This window comes from Lepeophtheirus salmonis, chromosome 5 (genome assembly GCF_016086655.4).
Source record: "Lepeophtheirus salmonis chromosome 5, UVic_Lsal_1.4, whole genome shotgun sequence".
Taxonomy (NCBI): Eukaryota; Metazoa; Arthropoda; class Copepoda; order Siphonostomatoida; family Caligidae; genus Lepeophtheirus; species Lepeophtheirus salmonis.
In genome coordinates this window covers 7,576,214-7,597,724 of record NC_052135.2, presented here as the reverse complement: position 1 = coordinate 7,597,724, position 21,511 = coordinate 7,576,214, and the positions used below count along the sequence as shown (strand labels likewise).

Sequence of the window (21,511 nt, the reverse complement as noted above, 5' to 3'; positions counted from 1 at the left end):
GAAAGGGCTTTCTTTCCCGTTTCTTTTTCAGGAATCTGAATTTTGTTTTTACTTTTTGTCTGGGACTCTGTGCTTTGTTTCAAGGTATCAAACCTCTCGTATAATGTGTAAAGACAATTTACTCGTCATACACTAATTGAAGTGGTACTACTATCTATGCATAAATTATCTTCCGATTTATTAATGTTTTATAAATTCGGTAGGTATTTTATACCCGATTTCTCACAACAACTCCAACCTTAAAATAGCCTACACACAAAGAATATATTTTTTTTAATTTTTGTATAAGTATTAAAACTTCAGAAAAAAATTAGACATTTAAAAAAGCTTATTGATTGAAAACATGAAGACCAAAAGGAAGTCAATAAATGAAATGTTCAACGGAGATTACCAGGCACTTAGGCATCACCAAAAAGGATGTTTATGGTATTAAAAAATGTTTTAAATCTCGTGGGACATTTGAAAGACCACGTGGAAAGTGATGGACAGGAGTTAATAAACTATGGGACATGGGTGTTGACTAAATTACCAAATGCAAAAAGCATATCATTACCAATTACACTAATGAGAAAAGACTAACAAGGGTCATTCTTCTTCTCAACAAGCTCAAAAAAGTACATCTAACTATCCTTCTTTTCTATTGAGACTATTTTTGCGAGGGACTTTTTTAGATATTCGAACAATTAGCACTTTTGGGAGTCATTTAATTAGCTAAAAGGTATCATGATGTGTAGGAGAATGTAATCTCCTCATCCTTCAGACCACGGTTCAACTGCAGATAGACAAATAAAAAGAGCAAAATATAATTCCCCAAAATTTCTTCATTTTTCTTCCTAAGAAAAATGAATCACTATTCCTTTACAGTAAAATGATATCATATCTGTCCTTGCTCATAGCGAAATAAATTTTAAAGACTTTTATCAAACGAATTCCCCTTTTTATAAGGGAGAAAATTAATGACACTTTAAATAAAGGCTTACATTTGAAGGTAATATATGGTTAAATATAAAACGTATTTGGGGGACAAAAAATCCTTCAAAATTGTTATAAAATAAGAGATATATTATACTCGTATGTTATACAGAGTGATCCATAATATATTTCCTGCTGGTATGTAAAAATAAACCCTGACAATCAGTAGAATGTTTAAGAGAAGTGCAGCTTAGCTGTCATAATGGTTTATTATATCAGCTGCAAACAAACGTGAAAGGCATCTGGATCCGAAAGTTTGGGTACTCGAAAATTAGACTGAGTATTTAGGTCCAAAGATCCCAAGCGATCCAGATCCGAGAAAATGTGGATTCTGCCTATCTTTATATACAGACGATTTGCATTACTATTACGATCTTGAAATATTAGATCGGTCTGAATTAATAATCACTCTAATTAATTCAGTCCAACTTTGCTCTGGACCGGTCTTGCAGTAAAATTTGGTTAAAAAAGATTAACCAAATAATTTTTTTTTTTTGTCTTTTTTATCAAAGAAATGTTTTTAATTTCTCTTTGGACACTTCATCACTTAAGCCCGGAAAAAAAATCGGTCTCTAACAAAGTCTCAACACTACTTTATATGTATATATATTTTTTTAGTACAAGCCTTTGCAAATAGTAAATTTACTACATTTTCTTTTTTGTAACTCTTCTTCCCCCCTCCTTCTTTCTACATAATTCTCCTGTTTGAAAGATTTATAGAGCTTTATATAACGTGTTATAACTGATCTATGTATGTATATGTACTACATAAATGGCATCCCCATAATAAGGTTGACCTCCGAGGATTAGAAGAACAAGTAAATAAATAAAGTCATATTTTTTATTTTATTTTTTCAAATAGAAGGCACAAGGATTATGTTTCTACACATATAACATATACCGAGTGCGAGGAAATTAGTTATACACTTTACATTACTACATTTAACGGACCTTTTAAATGTTAAAACGTTAAATACTTCAAAAAAAGTTGACACACCCCTTCTTCAATCATCCTTGTCCATTGTATTCCACTTCTTATGGACTACTGCTTTTAGGACCTCAATGTTCGGTTACCTGACCCGGCATCTCTATGCCTAAAGATGCAAATAGAAGCCATAGTTTAGTCATCACTGAAAATGATGCAACGACCAGGAGGAGCAGACTTTATGTCATTGAATACGAACTTCATGCGTTAATAATGGCCTCATCCCACGTACCAGACTCTTCGTACCAGCGTTATTTTTTAAAGTAAATCAATTTAACTAAAGATTAGGCAGGAATACACATAATTTAGCTAAATATAAAAACAAAGGATCAGAAGGTTTGGTAAATCCTTTGCTTACAAACGTTGAAACGTCCTTCCATCATTTGAGAAGCCGTGCAATGACCTATTCTTCTCGAAACCAGACTCTTGAGCCCATCTGAAATAGCTTTGTTTTTAATTTTTATCCCGTAAATAACTCTTTGGATTCCTGTAATTATATTATTCGATTTTAAATGCGTCTTTGAACAGAGACAAAGTTGATACTAGCCAGTCTGAAGGCTGAAAAGTAACCTTATAAGTAGTGTTCTAGGACAAGAGCTTCTACCATACTTATTATTGGTACTATCTGAGGACAAGTGTCAAATATATAAAAAAATGGTATCCAACTCTGTTTTACAGAAGTGGCATACTTTATCCTCTGCTTGGATTTAAGACTTGTTTGTAAAAATGGAAGACGTATCTGAACCATTTGTCTCACAGATTGGAGAATTGATTACTAAAAATTATGATTGGATCCATTTTAACTTGGTCTCATTATTATTCTTTCAATAATGATCAAAGGGCTTTTGATCCTTTAGCTAATTTGTATAGCAAATCGGATGTTTATATTCTCCAGGAGAGATGGGATCAGTGAGCTTTTCCCCTCCGGATAATTTCGATAAAGAACGCATTGTACATCAGTATGAAGTATGAAGTTTTCATATACAAGTTGTTATAGTTATGGATTTGACCAATGGTCATGAGTCCAGTCTCTTTCATGAAATCACCAATGACCTTAATAGCGTTTCAAAGTGTCAACTCGGACAGAGTCATTTGCCTGCATGGACGCAAATTGATTTTGTTAGCTCTGTTTTCAAAGTCTTCTTGACACGCTCCAGCAACTTCGTCAAACAATGACAATACTTCCGCTCAATGCCTTTGTTGTCATCCAAACTCTTTTAAATGTTATAGACAGTAGTGTGGGGATCTCTTTCTGCTTTGTAATCTCAGTTGGAGGCGATTCCACACGGAGCAAAAGCAATACTTCAACTCTTTTGTCTCGTTGTTCTGACATTTAAGATTGAAACATAAAGTACCTTAGATCCATTCTCAACAATGTTTGCTTGTTGAAACAATATGATTAATCAACATACAACTTCTGCAGATAAGCAAAGCTAAATGTAAAATTAATTTCCTCGCACCCAGTACATAGATACATACATACATTGTAAATGTCATATAAATAATATTGTCCTCAATAGAGAATGAAAAGAAGGGATGGAGATACAACAATAAATCTTCCTCATTAATATTATGAGAAGAAGAAAAAAATAACTTTAACGATTTGATAAGCAACCCGTATTTATATTTGGAGAGTCAGAATAATTTTAAACACGGCGTTATGCAAAATCTGCGTTGTTTGAAACCGGATTAAGAAACAAGTATATACTCCATCAAGATTAAATTTTACAAGTATCTTGCCTCCCATATATTATTTAAATAATTTATGATGTGTAAAATGTTTTTATTACCCTAACCATACTAAGAAAAACAAAGAAAAAATAGTAAAAAGTGGACTTTGAAAAATTATTTATCCCATTTTATGGGTTTTAGTAATAAAAAAGTCCCTGTGCAATACGGATTTCATATAACGCTGATTTCTCGCATTTCATAAAAACTGGGATAAGTATGATTGTGGTCATAAAAAACAAGGTACAAGGGTTGATCACTATTTAACAACAAACACAATTGTTTTTGTTTTTTTAATGGATTTTCTCCTAAACTAATCATCCTATTTTAACAAACCCCAATGCCAAGTGAAAGCTGAATAAAAAAAATATTATTCAAAAATTTCGTCTTTGGTGTCAATAATACCTGGATTCGACCTTGGAAATGGGATCAGGTCTTGTTGACAGTTGCAATCTTGGCAGATTCCAGAATTCCTCCCGGATCTTGGACATCTACCTACTTGGATTTGATGTTGCAGTGGGGCCTATTGGTGTGTCATTCTACTGCACTCAACACAATAAAGTACAAACACTGGGTCTAACTAAGTCAAAAAAGAAATGTCAACCAATTCAATGTTCTCTTTGTTGTGTGGCATGGAGTAGAGTCCTGTTGCCAGACAAATCCTCTGCCACACACTTTTTCATCACCCTTTCAAAACAGTTGAGATACCTAGTTGAGATTGTCTCATCAATTTGGGTGGTTCATCATCAATTTTTTTTTTTTTTTTGCAAATTTGCAATAAAATCCTGACTCCTCAGGCAGTATTATCTCAACTTCTGATCATCACACTTAGTTGTTGATTCATAATCACCTCCAGACTTTTGGAACTCCTTCTTGACTCTCCAGACAAAGAACCTGTCTAAGTTTAAAAAGTTTGCAATCTCAACATTGTCTCGTCCGTTGCAGATTGCAACAATTACACACTGTCTTTTCCACATTGTGAAATAAATACTTCCTTGATCGATGCCCTTTTTTTTTTAACTGACGCCTAAAACAACAAACAACATCCTACCTCTTAAATCCCAAGACTCCTTTATTTTGAGAGGTTGAGTTTATTGAGATTTGAAGATTATAATATGTTAAGTTCTTGGACATGTCTTAACACTGATGATTTGTTGAGGAGTGATAAGTGAGAGTCCTTATTAGACTACTATTAGAATTGGGGCACGACATCTTTGCCTATATTCTTTTTCTACGGAGTGTGATTTGTGTTGATGTCCTTACTCTCATGGGTATTTGTACCTAATTTAATGAAAATTTGTGGGAGCATTGATACTTTGCGGCAGTTTGATTTTCAACTTTTTCGAATTTCGATTACAGGGAGTTTAGAAAAGTTGTCATATAATTTTAAAAAAATCACATTGTCCTACAACGTCATCTTTAGCTAGCATATCTTGTTCAAAGTTTGATAGGAGACAAAATTTCTATATATTTCGCCATAAAGATTAAAACACAGCATTACTCATTATTTTTTAAATTGTCTATTTAAAAAATATTAAAACATTTTATAATTTTTTTCTCAAGCTAATTTATGAAGCAAAAAGATAAAATAATATAAGTAAATTTGGATCTTTCCATTCTGAAAATGTAAAAAAAAAGGATGTGCACTGTACGCAGATCATCAAATGTTTCTATCTTTTTCTCTTATTTTGTTGTATAGGAAATTTTTAAGAAAAAACTTTTTCAACACTTTTTATAGGTTAAAAATGTATTCCAATATTAATTTATACAAAATAACTAAAAAAAAATCCTCTTAGTATCTATATTGACGAAGTAAAGAGTTTTTGTCTTTTTTCATAATTTGTTCAAGATGTGTAGTGACAAGAATATTATTACTCCGTTCTTCTACTTTTTACCTACTTATAGATGGGTGAAGAAGAAGAGATAAGAAAAAAACTTTTCTTTTCTTTCGTTAAAAGGTGCTACATTCTCACATTTTACACCTATCTCAATTAATTACATTTTATTTTGCAATAACTAGTATATTTGTATTTTTAACCTCTTAACAAATTTTAAAACCTGATTTGAGTTAACATTACTGGTGAATCTATATTTTTAGAGTAGAATTAAATATATGAGTCTTATATGTTTTATGATAAATTTGATGACAATACTAATGTCTTTTTATATAAACAACATGTTTTTTTAACAATAAATAATTAATCATTCCATAAATGGATTAAAAGTTAGATATACGTTTGTTTATTTACCTTAAGATCTACAGATGCACAACCCAAAGACGACCATTGACCATGTAAGACGACGTAATTTTGTAATTACCATATTCATACCATATAATAACTTTTCCGCACTAAACATGATCCAAATTAGAAAAAACTTGAAAATCAAACCGCTCTAAACTCATATTCTCACAATGAAATTATGTAAACTTATAATCATTATATTAGACATAATTATATATTTTTCTTTAACAATAAACAAAGATGAAGATTTCGTAAATCATATAGAACAAACAGAATTTTAAAAAACGCAACCGTCTAGAATAAATATTAAGTTGAAGTTGCTGTCCTAAGACTTACGGGCCACCTTGTAATAAAAATATCAATTTTGGGCCCCCTAAACGTGTCTCCTTCAATTAAGATGCGATATATGAAGTCTGTGAAGACGGCCCACTAGACATCATAAAATGATAAAATGCAAACTTATTTATGAAGAGTGAAATTTGAGTCAAATATTAATTTGATGAATTCCCTTGATGCCTGCTTTTTAATACCTACTATAGTTTTCAAATAAACTAGAACTGATAAATTATATGTAAAAGCATTGAGCATACATATGTTATGTATATTGAAATATAAGATGGTGTAATATTGCTTCTTTAAAAATGAGGCAAGCTATTGAATGTCACTCGCTTCATTAAATGACTCTGTAAATAATATATCGTGTATCTCTCAGGAGATTCAATTACTTTACTTTATCTTTCAGATCATTTCGGGATTCATACTTTTACTTGGACTTTGGTTGTATCTAGAAAACACTTCTTTCATTTATCTGATTGATTTAATCATCAAAAATCAACATGTTCAGGTAAGTTGGAACTTAGACGAGGGAGGAAGATTTAAAATTTAAATTATTATGTTTCATATCCATGTATTTATTGATTCGATGTAAGTTATTCAATTGAGTTATTCATATTTAATTTCTTAATTCTTCCTGCTTCTAATATATTCACTACTTATTACAATTAGTAAAATAATCGATTTAATTATACTTAATTTTGAGGGAGAAATCACGCAACCTTACATTGTACATTTATGAAATATTCTATAATAAAATTAAAAGTTCTATCAAAGTAAAATTTCTTTTTTTTACGGCGAATCTTTATAAGCTGTAATATCTATATAGGCTGTACTTTAATTTTAGTTATAATCTTATGCAATTGAAAAAAGCACGAAAAAAATATTAGCTTCCAAATAAGAACTTCCATTTTACTTGATTTTTGTATAATTATGCCCATTTTGTAGGAAATGTATTCAATATAACTTAATAAATATTTTGTCTTTCAAGTGCTTGAATGTTTTGTATCATTTGTTATTACATTTAGTTTTCATCTACTGGGCCGTGCAAAATTATTTACCGATGATGTAAATATACTTTTTAAGAGGTTTGGTGGAACCAATCTGATTGTTTCGTATTGTTACTGTTAAAATAAACAAAAATCCTTCCTGTGAGAGCGTAACAACTTCCACACGTGAGACCATGTCTAATTAGTAAACAAAGAGGATCGAAATTGCATCCCTCCTCCGAGCGGGAGTTCCTCATAACAACATTAAGGAACAGGTTGGGACCTCGTTGAAGACAATTATAACATTTCCAAGCGCTTGGAGGCTGGGGGTGATCTCAAGCATTCCCCTGGGGCTGGCAGGAAGCCCACTGTCTCAACAAGGCAAGTAAAGGCAGTGTTCAAGAGGACTCCAAACAGGCCCATTGCCAACAATGCCAGAAAGATGGGAACGTCGAGATCAACTGTTTCAAGGGCATTGAAAAGAGCTGGAGGAAAGTCCCTGAGGCGTACTGAACGCCCTCTGCTACCTGAACGTCAGCGAGAAGTCAGACTTGAGCGTGCCAGAAAATCTTGAATGATATCAAGATCTCATCTGGACGTATCATCATTTTTTCAGATGAGAACACTTTTACGGTCGATCCTGTTTTCAACAGGCAAAATGACCGTGTTGTGAGCTTAGTAGATGTGCAAGATAAGCACCGCTATGTGGCAACAACAAAGCACCCTGCTTCGGTGATGATGTTGGGTCTCGTGGCCTCCAACGGGAAGGCCATGAAGCCGGTATGGTTCCCCACTGGCTACAGATTAACAGCGGATGATTATGTGAAGATTCTGGCTTCCAGGGTCCTTCCGTATATCAAATCCATAGTCGGCAACTTTCCTTGGGTTTTTCAACAAGATGGAGCACCTGCCCACGCTTCCAAGAAAGCTCAGGAGTGGCTCAAGGACAACATGAACTTTTGGCCCAAGGACTACTGGCCCCCTCAGATCCCAGATATGAACCCACTAGACTTCTCTATCTATGCGCACGTGGAGACCAAGGCCTGCAAAAAACGACACGAGAACATAAATGCCTTAAAGGCTGCTGTCAACAAGGCCTGGGCCTCCATGGACGCCGATTACATCCAGCAAGTCTGTGGCAGCTTCAGACGTCGCCTGACCAGTGTCATTGAGTCAAATGGTGGCTACATTGATTAAATTTGATCACAAACTATTTCATTATTTTAAAAATGTATGAATAATTGTTTCTCAAGTCATTCGAAATGTCATTATAGTCCGCGATATGTTCTGAACAAAAATCGTTAAATAATTCTGCACGGCCCGGTATATCCTTTTTTTTTTCATTTCAAAATATGGTTTTGTATTGTAATTATACTCAAAAACGTAATTTAAAAAAAGTCATTGAACTTCAAATCTTCTGCAAAGGATTTTAAAGATCATTTTCTTTTTTTTTTATGGCTTATATAACAATAATAAATGAGGGTTTTCACCTCTATGCGTTCCACGACCTGTATTTATTGCTCTGTGCTATTTACCACAAACAAATCACTAGTGTTCGTTAGTTAATATTAATTGAGTCCTTTATAATGACGATGCTTCACTAGTTGACATCAAAAGTTTATTAAAGGTGTTATAAGAAACTTCATGCTAATTGCTCAATATATCAGGGCATTACCTCGTTAAAACAAAAAAATATAACTGTATTTTGTTCTCCGCTATCGATATTTTGATTTCTTGGGTTAAAATTTTGTGTATTGCTTCTCGCAGAGACTTGTGCTCCATGTGTATTGTAAGTTTCTCGCCCAATGACAAACCCAACTTGATAATTATAGAGTCAGAGATTATAATTAGTTAATGCCACTTCATCATTGCAATTCGTGGCAAATAGTTAGACACCTTATGTTTTAAAAACTATATCGGGAGTGATTTGAAAATTATGTCCCCCGTTTTCGATTAAGTCACTATTTTGGTTAAAAAAAATAAAAATATTTCCGCCTCAAATTGGGTGAGAACCATTCAACCTAATGTAACTTAAGATAATTTTCCATCCAATGGTTGTAGTAAACTTATTTCTAAGAAATATGTATTTTTGACTAATTTTTCTGACTCAAACTGTGTTCGTACACTGCTGAGGTCTTACTGTTCATGTTATCTTTATGAAATATAATCTATAATTTAGAATATGAATATCAAATGTTCCATGTGTTAGGCTTTTGCAAATACATTCATTCAATAAATAAGTGTGTGGAGAGTGTGAATATGATATAGGATATCTTGAGCTCATTTTAAAATCATTTTATGTCATAGCGTAGCTATATATTTGAAATTCCGTTCTACCTCAGCTATTTTCAAAACAGACATCAAAATTTTACAATAATAATGTGGTGACCCTGAATCTCACTACCTCTACGACATGTGTTCCTTCCCTATTCTCGTCCTCTTTCTGTTTCTACCCTTTAAGAGCCAAGACGAATAAATAATAAATAGGTCAGTTAAAATTAATAAACAGGAGTGAAAAATCAGTAAAAATAACGATGCAGGACAAGCTCCCTATCATCATCAGTGGAGACGTTTGATATACACTCACAATCTGACAGAAAATTCAAAGCCTTTATCCATGAATTTTATACATTAACGGATTCTCTCGATTCACAACTGGCTGTTCTGATGGCAAATCTGGAAATTAAGCACCTGGAGATTGTTTTTTTAGACCCATTATGGGCTTATGAGTAGTTAAGTGACATTTCTAGAAAGTTCACATTGGAGATTTTCAACGTAAGGGTGGTATATCTAGCAGCAGATACCATAAAAATTGCTCTAAGTTCGTAAGGGTATATTGGTGCATAGGATATAAGCGTTCCATCAATTAATGCTTTAGAGTTTAATAAAGCAAAATCAATGGCTTTAGACTTCTGCGGATACTGCTTCTTCCTTTGAGATAATACAAGGCTTTGATTAAATTCAAAAGTCCATTTTCTAGACCTTTAATGTTGATTGCAACGAATCTTTGCAGAATTTTGAAAATCCTGCAATCCAAAAAGGTGTCCAGTATATTGTTAAAAATAACTCAAAATCTTTGCATGGTGTATAACGTTTGATGCAATTGGCAGAGATTTGAAATTGTGCGGTAAATTTCCTACCATCCAAAATATACATAAGGGAAGATAAAATTATTTTTCTCCAATTTTCTCGAAGTCCTAACATATTTAAATAGTAATCACAAATAGATTGAGCTTCGTCTGTAGGTTTAATCAAAGTCATTTTAAGATGACAGGGTGTAGGAACAATAAAATCTTTTGTCCCTCTTTTTAAAGGGAAGTAAAAACGACCATCGCAAAAGGAGGTGGTTTATACCTTTATGTCATGAAAGGTTCAAATATTTTTTCCCAAAGTTTCTTCCTCTAATTTCTTTGGAGTGTTAAGATTTGTAAGGAAGACAGGCTTCTTAACTTTGCCTCGGATTATATCTAGAATAGAATCCTTATTGAATAAATGAACAACTAACGAAATAATTAGTTGAGTTGCAGCCCATACCAGGGAGTGAGCAGCAATTTTCTCGTTGGTGAGGTCAGTACCAATCATGAGCCTATGTCAGAACTTGCTGGAGGAAAACTGTCTCCTCCATTCAAAAAAAATATTTTCCTGGACATATCGTTAAAAATGTTGATATATATTTTCGGAATTATATTCACCAGAAGTGCATTTCCAACTCCAATGAGTGATTTATGCCTTTTTATGGGCGTAAAATAGCATTGTTTAAATTGCTTTATAATTCCCTCTTGTTTCTCTTATTACCTTCATAACAAATTGAGGAGAAGCAGTGGTTTTGTATATATCCAGGGGAACTACTTGTTTGTTATACGTAGGCTGCTATATATATTTCTGGTCTCATAATAAAAAAGCGAATATATATCATCAAAAATGGTTTTATTGTTTTCCAAAGTATTCTCCAATTGAGACACCTCCAAAGCATGTTCTTTAAATGCTTCAACAGCATCTTACGACGACAAAAATCGTTTACCACGCATTTTTTCCTTGATGTGCGAGAATAAAAAGAAGTAATGGGGTGCCAAGTCAAGGCTGTACAGCGGATGACCCATCAATTCTACGTTATGACAGATTAAAAATGTGCTGATTTGAGTCGATGTGTGAGAGCTGGCATTAGCATGGTGAACAATGATTCGTCTTCTCTTGTTCGTTTTTCAAATTTCTCCGAAAATTCAGGCAAACAAATTGTGATGTACCACTCAAAATTAACCGTCCTACGATGCTCAAGTGGAACAGTCGCCACATGACCAGTTTTGCCGTAGAAACAGGCGACCATTTGCTTTGAAGTGCTTCTTCCACGAACAACTTTTGTTGAATTTGGCTCGTCTTCAAAGACCCACAGATCGATTGTTGTTTTGTTTCGGGCCATACGCATATATCCATGATTTGTCACATGTGATAATCTTATAAAAGTCTTTTGAAGCACCGCAAGCGTATTTTTTCAACATTCCTTTGCACCAATCGACACGAATCTTCTTGTGAGCGATTGTCAACTGTTTTTGGAGGACCTTCACGGAATTCGTCTTTGAGCGAGCGTCGACCACGATTGAATTCATTAAACCAGTTTTTTACATTGCTATAGGATGGTGCTTCATCGCCATACAAAGATTTAAATTCATCAATGCACTTTTGTCGTAATAATCCACGTCGAAATTCGTGAAAAAGGATCTCACGAAAATGTTCACAATTTAGTTCACTTTTTTGCCAAATTAATTTTTTCAAGTCAATGTAAACAACACAAATGATGGTCGTACGTCAAAACATTCTGCATACGATTATGCTACAAAAATGTCAAACTTACCAAAGGAAATGTCAAGTTGCACCTGGCAACACTTAGCGTAGCCTAGAGCAGAAATATATATAGTAGCCAACGTATAGATCAATTCTTCTTTGAAGATTGAAATTTATCCACCTTGCGAGGTTTCGGTCAAGAGCACAATTTATAGAATGCCACTTCAAAATATGAGCGCCTTGCCACTCACAAATCATTCCAAGATCTCAATTTTAAACTTTTTACTTTTTTATCCTCACTTGGCTTCTAAGTACCCTAGAGGAAGAATGGCCGCATTTTGCCTGTTGAGTCTTAACCCAGATCTTTTTTCATACTTTTCGAAGAAGTCCAGCAGGATATTGATTCTTTTAAGATGCTGTGACTCTGAATTAGCTTCTACTGTTAAAATGACATCAACTTTATAATCATCGATCAGATTCGGTTTGTCGTTAAAATAAACACCAAACCCACCGTACTTAAAATATGTATGATTAATTCTTATATGGATGCAATGAATAAAAGAGGCATGGTCGGGCTTTCTACTCCGTTTAACAAAATAGTAGACGAACCGTTATACAAAAGTGCCCTCACTGGATGATAAAACTTTTTTGGGAGAAGTCTCTTTATAGCTTTAAAAACATGACAATTATTTATCGAATCGAATACCTTACTAAATTCAATTCCGATAATAGTTCCATATTTTTTTCTACTCCTTAATGGTTCGACAGCTGCTTGGATTTTTCGTGACACATCGGAAATTTTCATTTTCTTCAAGAAGCCTTTCTGAGCCATCCCAATATTTTTATTTAATATGGGCTCCATTTCCACAGCCAAAATTCCCAATAAAATTATGTAAGAGAAATTAATTACGTTAATAGGCCTCTAGTGATTGAAGGAATCTATTCTTCCTTTTGTGAATGATTCAGGCATTGTACCCGTCTTTTCCATCGTACACCCCATTCTATACAGAAAGGGCGTAATTTCATCCGGACACATGGTAAAAAGGTATCCAGAAACTCCATATGGGCCGGCCGCCTTGTTAGCTTTAAACTTTTTAAAGCTGAAATTCTTAATATTTTCAATTGAATAAATGTTACCATTCAGGCCATATCCACGCATTTTAGGGAAGAAATCCTCTCAGTTTGGACTACTGATTGAAACCCCGAATGGAAATACTCTGAAATATCTTTTGGGCATGTAATTACTCTACCATTAGTAATAAACTTTTTTGTCCCAGGAGCTGAGTATTTTTTTTGTCTGAGCAAATTTTTAAGTCTTCTTTTAGAATACTGTCATCCATAACTTTGTCATTCATCTCCTTCTTGTCTATTTCTGCTATTCTAAATGAATTAACAGTATCTGCCGTAAAGGTTCGAGTAAATAGAGAGATAGAATTCAATAATTTGTCTACTTCGTTTTGATATATCCGTTTTTCCCTTTTTTTACCGAAAAAATTCTGAAGCGGAAGTTTGAATAGTTCGAGATTGAACATGTATTGCTTGCTTTGCATTGAATTTTGACTTACAACATTGAACAAGATTTCTATTAGTTTATGATCAGATGCTGGCCGAGGTATATATATTGCTCTGTCTACTGTTTTTTTAGGTTGTATGGCATCAACGCCAGGTCAATCCGAGAAGACTCTTTGTTTCTTTGTCAGGATACTTTCTCTTCTTGACAGTGCTTTTTTTAGATGTCCACCAAATTAAACCTCACACAAAGCTCATCTAAGACTTTTTGAATTTGGATATTGATCTTTCAACCCGTCAAGCTGAACGTTCAAGTCTCCAATCAATATAACAGGAAGCGATCTGTCTTTCTTTTAAATACTGATGATGGATTGGAAGAAAGGAGTTGACATTTCATTAGGTCCATATACAATAATTACGGAAAACGTCACTCCATTGATGGGCATACATATTTTATTCAAGTCACGATTGCCGGAGTAACCCTTTACAAAAAGGACTCAGTATCTTTTTTCGTCACTAGGATCAGAACACCTCTACTGTCGTTATCTCCAATAAAATATTTATGAAGCTTTTTTGGAGGGTAGAGAGGATGAAACTTTTGAATTTATGTGCTGAAGACACATAATGTCTGGATCCATAGACAGAAGATTGTTCATTAAAGCATGCCTCCATTTCCTATTTTTTCCACCCCTGGTATTTAAAGAAAGTATTTTCTTAAACTAGAGATCGGTTGAATAAAAAAAACTTCAATTTTGTTCTGCTTTTTAAACAACATCAATATGATGAACGATTAAAATAGGTAAAATTAATTCCTCTGAATTTTAGTAGGTGGTTGATCTCTTTGCGGAGATAAGCCTGAACTTGGAGGAGCCCTTTTCGAGACAGACCTTGCCCGTGCTAAAAGATTAAGATCAGGATTTACCAGAGGTTTTGAAGGTTGTATTGCAACTCTTGTATCACCTTCTCTTTACCGATAGCATTAAAAGAAATGTTGCTACATACTGAAGTCTCCACAGTAATATCTTCACCTGATCTTTTTCCAATTGAGTTTACATTACTCACCTCTCCCGATTCAATATTCGTACTGGGGCTAATCTGAACCCCTTCAACCTCAAGCATTTCTTCTGTACTTCTAACTATAAATTCTGGATCGACGTCATATTGAGTATTGGTTAGTTTTCTCAGTATTGTCTTCACAAGTGACCATTTCAGAGCTACTTATATCATTTTCATCATTTATTTCATTAGAATTGACCCTGGCATGATTCACTTCTTCCACCGTTAATAAATCATTCGTTGCACTTTCAATTTGATATTGTTCCTTCTTTTCATCTTTCGCTCCTGAGCCACTCTCAACTTCCACATCTCCATGCGGAATCTCCGTTACCATTTCACCTGCCATATCCACACCAATAGATATATCTTTGACATCTCGGATGCCTCCAAGGGCCTTAGTAGACATATTTCTTGCAATTGTTTGCTTCAAAACATTTTCATATTGATGAAATTTAACTCTACTATTACTACAATCATGTTTTGTGTGACCTAGCTCAAAGCAATTCTGACATGGTAGTCTGGATCCCCTAAATTTCACCTTAACAAGCCATTCCTGAAAAACAATTCGCAATGGAATTTTGTCTGGATCTGCAACTATTTCTACAGTGTAATTTCCATCTCTCCACACATCTTTGTAATTCTTGGTTTTTTTTTAAAGCCAATTCATTGATTTGGTTTTTTTTTTTTCTTTTTTTGGGGGGGTAATGATTGACTTTTTCCCCAAGTTGTTTCAACCAATTAATAGTGCTTAACTCATCGATTTGCTTGAATGTGTTTAACGTTATGACAGTATTTTTTTTCTATTTAGTAAGATTAATTTGATCAATGCATTTAATTTTAAGTTCACATTGACAGAACTTCCTAATCCTCTAATGTCAATTGGAAATTTTGTGTAAAAACCCGCTTGTTTAAGACCAAAGTATGGATTAGCTCCTCCTAATTCATGCTCTTTAAAACCATATAATAAAGCAATATCACATACGTCAATATGCCTCAGATCTTCAATACGAAAGGGTTTACCATTACTGTCTTCAAATAAAATAAGAAAAATTTCCCATTTAAATCTCTTATCCCAGTTATATTTTGTCGATTAATCTATACCATTGATATTGGTTTGCAATAAATGACGATAAAAAAAATAAAGCAACCATCTTTGTCAATCACTTATTCAAGCATGGATCTGAATTTGTTGTAGCCAATTATAACTACCGCTAATAATTATTAAACATATGAATTGATGTATTTTTATTAATAATATTGTGTCAGCTTTTAAATCATCTTTGTGTACAGTCTAACTAATTATGTAAATATTTCATCCTTCTTTAGCCATAGTTTATTCTTTTTTTTTTTTTTCTTTTTTTTTTTTAAAATAAAAAAAGAAACTGTATTAAAACTTTTAGTTTCTTTCGAGAAAAAAAGTAAGTAAACTTTCTGTACCTATAATAATGACACTTTGTTTTTATACATACCTAACTCTGCTTGAAGTATTAAAAAAAAACTTTTCCTAATTATTAACATGCTTCAAAATCTTCATTTTGAAGATTGAGGAATCCTTTAAAGAAGGGAAGGAGGGAACATTCATAACACCTCTTTCAAAAAGTTAGATAATCCAGTCACTACATAGATATTTTCATAGCGTCTCCCTACATTTCCTCCAATAGGATAAAGAAACAAGACCTGAAATTAACTGATACGGTATCAGCAAACTAAAAAAATACATTATCCACAAGTGGAAGTGACCGTCTGTTTCTCATTGTTAAAAATAAAGGATTTTAGGCGAAGGCAATGAAGGTAGAATTTAGTTGTTCTCCCTTCTGATCGGCTTAAAATTAGAAACTGCTACATGTTCCTCCATCTAAGGGGGGGGGAGTCTCCCCCTAGTGAAAAGGGAAGAATAAGAACTACTAAGCTAGAAAACATATTCTTCCCTGTGTTTTAGATTGAATTGTTTATTTTTCCCTTGACCGCTCATTCCCAAGAGTCCTTTAGTTTAAACTAGTTGTTTAAAAAAATGGCGCATGGTCAGAAAAATTTTCACAGCGCCATCTATTTGAGTAAAATACCGATATTTTTTATTAAATAAGATTATTCTTGAGGGAAATCTGATACGGTGGTCTAAAAAGTTTCCGATCTCAACGGGAAGATGACAACACTCGTCAATAAAAGCTAGTCACATCCATTAACAGTTGCTCATTAAAGTTTCAGCCTTTTTGGATTCGCAGTTGTCATGTAACAGTATTTTGAGTAAGTTGATGTTAGTGTTTTTGTGAAAATGGACAAAATTGAGGTTCAAGCTGTCATTAAAAGGCTGTTTTTGAAAGAGTAACCTTAAAATAGATTCAAAGAATACCACACATATTAGACGCGTTTATGTCAATCTAACTCGGAGTAATTGAGCCAAAAAAAAGTGTCTCATGAACAATATTTTTTCAGAGAAAAACGCTTAGAACTAGTTGAAAATATGGCAACATTGCTGGGAGAAGTGTGGTGAGTTACAAAGAGACCCATGTTGAAAAATAAAATTATTTTATATTTTTTAGGTCATAAGCTTTTCAAACCACTCTCATATTATTCTGCCACAAGACGGCACCACTCTCTGCTGCTTTGTTTGAAAAATAATATAGTTGAATAAAGCTCATGTTCCATTACGCACCAATATCTGCTGCTCTTGTATTGTTCTGTATATATTAGTAATTTAACAAAAGCTCATACAAGCTAAGTAAATCAATGTCCAGGCAGTGACGTCCTTAACTATTGCTTGGGTGCTATACAAAACAAACTGCCCGTGCCCAAATCCCGATTTAGGTATGGGCCAGTTTTACCATTAGAGAGCCTGGGAAAAGATAAAGTTGTGTTGTTTTTTTCTTCTTGAATGTTTGAAATAAATTTTGAATGTTATTTTTTTATAAATTAAAATATGGGGTACTTTAAGATAAATATATATATTTTTTCAATCAAACTTAGGACTCACTGTGGACACTTGAAAATCGGGGGTTTCTTTTGCTTGTGTGTTGTTTGTTTTTTTAGTTGGTAAGCTGAAAAAAAAAAAATTTCCTAAGCTGTTGTAAATATTATTCAATTCCTGAAGAGTGAACTTCCTTTTATGCAACTATGTACAAAACCGGATTAAAAATTTGCGTTTGCACATAAAGGATAAAAAGTAACCCTGAGGATTTGTTGAAGAGTTATAATTCTAAGTCCTTGTTTGACTCAGAATAGAATTGAGGATCTACATCGGAGTAATTCTTGCCTTTGCCCCTGTTGATTTTCATCTCCTCCTCGTCAAAGTTGGATGTAGCTTATCTAATGGAACGTTGCAACAGTTGATCCGCTTTCCTCCAAAAAATTCTTCAAATTGTCAGGGTTTTATGTTGATTTTCGGTTTCTTTTTTTATTTTTTATTTTTTGACATCTCGAAAATGTTACCGATTAGTACTATTCTAATATGGAGGAAGAGTAAGCAAATCAACAGTAAGGTGCCAATGAAATCATTTTTTGTAAAATAGTGAAAAATTGAGGGCTCAAATGTGTTCCTTTAAATAAAAAAATACTATTAACAATGTTTGAACAGTTTATATGAATATTTACAGATAGCTCAATATTCCTACAATTTTACATATTTTTTTGAAAAAAAAAACGACCTTAGTGTTCCCTTTTTTGTAAAATTAGCTCCTACTAAATTTTCATTGCCATATTTTTTTTTTATTAGAAACCATTTTTTTACTTATTTTATAACACTAGGCTATATAGGCCTGTTTTCTCAAAAAAAGGTCATCAAGATTAAGGTTATCCAAATTTGCATTTTTTCTTTTATCTAAGTAAAAAAAACGTATTTGCAAATTTTTGTGGTTATCAATAACCGCTTATTGCCTGTGATACGCAGATAAACAGACAGATAGACAAAAAGGCTAAATTTCATTCAAATATGTGTATCATTCTTTAAGAGGTGTAAAAAATGATTTATTAGAAACATTAATAAAACACTTTTGATAGAAGTTTAACTTTACCAAATTTGTTGAATTTACTAACATGGATACGTAATATAGTATACAGATGATATTGAAACAAGATCTTTTTTTTTTTCAAAAATATGTAAAATTTCAAAACTTTAGAACTGTTGAGCTACCTACAAATATTCATAGAAATTGTTCAAACCTTCCGAATGGAATGTCATATATTCTAATAATAATATTCTAATGATTGTATTTGTGTTAATATGAAAATATCATTCTATCCAACACTTCACAGCTTTTTAACGAGAGTACCAAGCATTGCTTGGTAGTGTTGTGTCGCTCTTATTAGTCCATATGCCTATCAGTTGACGCCACTTTATCATTTTCACTTACGACAGACAACTTTTTCTTCCATTCACATAATTAGCTTTGTTAATTCAGTTGAAAGTGTGAATTCATGTGGGTTGTATAGTTAGTTATAGAGTAATACTCAAGTCTACTCGATTTCAATGTGAGACGGAACAAATGGAAGAATAGTAAAGCCTTTATCTACCCGACAACTCTATTCTTTTTTACTTGGCACAATGACCTCAAAAGAAAAAAAGAGGACACATTGAAGACGACAAAAGCTCAGAGGTAGAATGGTGCATCAATTGTTAAAAGGCTCTGCAGTAGATTGGGGATCATAGGTTTTGACGGGGATCCTAAAACAACTTTTACCTTCTATGAACAAAAGTAGTTTTGCTATCCCATGGCTACATCCTCAGTCAACACATTATCAGAAAATTGTGGATAATTAATTCTGCACTTTCTATGCCTTGGCGATTGAAAATTCAGAACATCTGTTCTTCCTAATTAACAGAGTGGAAGAGATGGTACAGAAACAATCACCTACAGAATCACAAATGGTGATTGGCTAGAGTAAATGTCGTCAAGTCATCGAGATATGTTCAAAATGGAAGCCTTGATAGTAAAAATACAGACAGTCATTTACTTGGCAAGAACTAATAATAAAACAATACCTCAAGGGATGGAGAGGATGATCAAGAGATCCTTGGAATTGGTAATCTGTAGAAGGAATTTTCTTTCCCTCAGCAGTTGTCATTATTATTTAATTTCTATGTAGTGAGCATCCTTTCCTAAATATATTCAATTATATTCAAAACCTAATTAAACATTCGTGTGTGTTCATACAAGACGGAACAGTTCGGAACAGTTCGACTCAAAGTAGAATTAAGGGTCGATACCAGAGTAATTCTTGTCAATGTACTTCTCCCCCTCCTGCCTTCTCACACCTGATTGCTGCTGATCACATTAAATTGTCATGGTAACCATCTTGATTTTCTGTTTCTTTTCTGACATACCCATTTTATACAGGATTTTCATCACTGTATACAAAGAACTGAAAGGGCAACACGTTTGACGAATGAAAGGAGGAAGCAACAGAAAATAATGCAATATTAAAGTATTAAAATTTGTGTACTAAACTTTCTTTTATTTCCTTATATTTTTTTTAAATAGTGATATTTTCAGCATTTTTATTAGTTACTAAATTAATTATTGTTCCATTATAATTTATGACATTATTCTTGGATTCTTGGCATAATAAGTACTCCTTTTAATTTATCCTGTTTATTTTGCTTGAATAAATTTAGGTTTTTAATGTTTAAAAAAATATTACTAGAAACCTCCTAGCGGCTATAAAAGAAGTCGTGTAGCCAAACATTTTTGTATAAATATTGTTTATGTGGTCTTTATTTTCCTACATGATTTATGGCTTTGGGGTAAGCATACTAAAAATTGAATTCTGATTATGTTGAAATGCTTCGTAAATAAGTAGTATACAAGGGAAATCATTTCTTGAAAAGTTAAAAACATATTGGAACTCTAGAAAGAAACCCTTGATTTTGTGTTTTCATTGTCTGAAGGTTTTTTTATGTGTTCTTTATAGATTAAAAGGGAATGAGTTGCATTTTTGGTGCATCAATTTTAATTATGCCAAGTAGTAAATTCTTTTGTTTAAGTTTTCTTTAATGATATTTTTTGTTGCAAAGAATAATAGATTTTATATCACGTACTTTGAAAAAAGTAGATGCGTTTTTATATTTTTTCAAAATACTTTAATCATGTTCTAACTTTGATTTATGTGAGTGCATTAATCTTGTCATGTACATACTTATTTTATTAACAAGCAAACAAATAAGAAAACATTAGATCTATGTAGTTCATTATATGGTAGAAAAAAGAACTACGTCATAAAAATTGCCTTTCCTTTAAAAATCCAAAAGAGATATTACAATTCATCTTATCCTCAGAAACATAAATTTAACATATACTAGAGTCCGACCAATATATATACGGACCAATTATAGACAGTTTGAGAACAATCTGTAATCAGCAAAAGTTTTGCCTAATTATACTCATAGTTGTGTCCAGAAATGTAAGTCAACATTTGTTTTCTTTTAAAAAAAAAACCTAATCGGAAGTTATAAAAGGACATAAATATGAAAAAAAATTGACTTGCGGTTATTTAAAAAAAAAAGTATTTTCTCTATTCCCCTTAGTCCATCTTTTTGAAAGTTGATACAACCAATGTGAGCTAAAACATGTATACTGTATGGGGAAACAAATTGTGAAAATATTCACAGTGATAAACCTCTTCAAGCTTATTAAAATGTACAAAGAATTTAGCTTTGCAACCTCTAATATTTATTTATTTAAACATATACCGGAGCGTGCAGAATTATTTACCGATTTTTGTTTAGAACATATCGGGGACAATAATGACATTTCGAATGACTTGAGAAACAATTTATTCATACATTTTTAGAATAATAAAATAGTTTCTGATCAAATTTAATCAATGTAGCCACCATTTGACTCAATGACACTGGTCAGGCGACGTCTGAAGCTGCCACAGACTTGCTGGATGTAATTGGCGTCCATGGAAGCCCAGGCCTTGTT

At 33.0% G+C, this 21,511-nt stretch overlaps 1 protein-coding gene across 1 annotated transcript in view; it reads left to right on the top strand.

The window, feature by feature from the left end:
- Window positions 1–21,511, top strand: part of LOC121117763 (tetraspanin-9) — a 194,707-nt gene that overhangs the window by 159,955 nt on the left and 13,241 nt on the right. Inside the window, exon 4 of the mRNA XM_040712255.2 lies at window positions 6,671–6,772. Coding sequence (XP_040568189.1) covers window positions 6,671–6,772 — 102 coding nt within the window. The remainder of the gene's footprint in view (window positions 1–6,670; window positions 6,773–21,511) is intronic.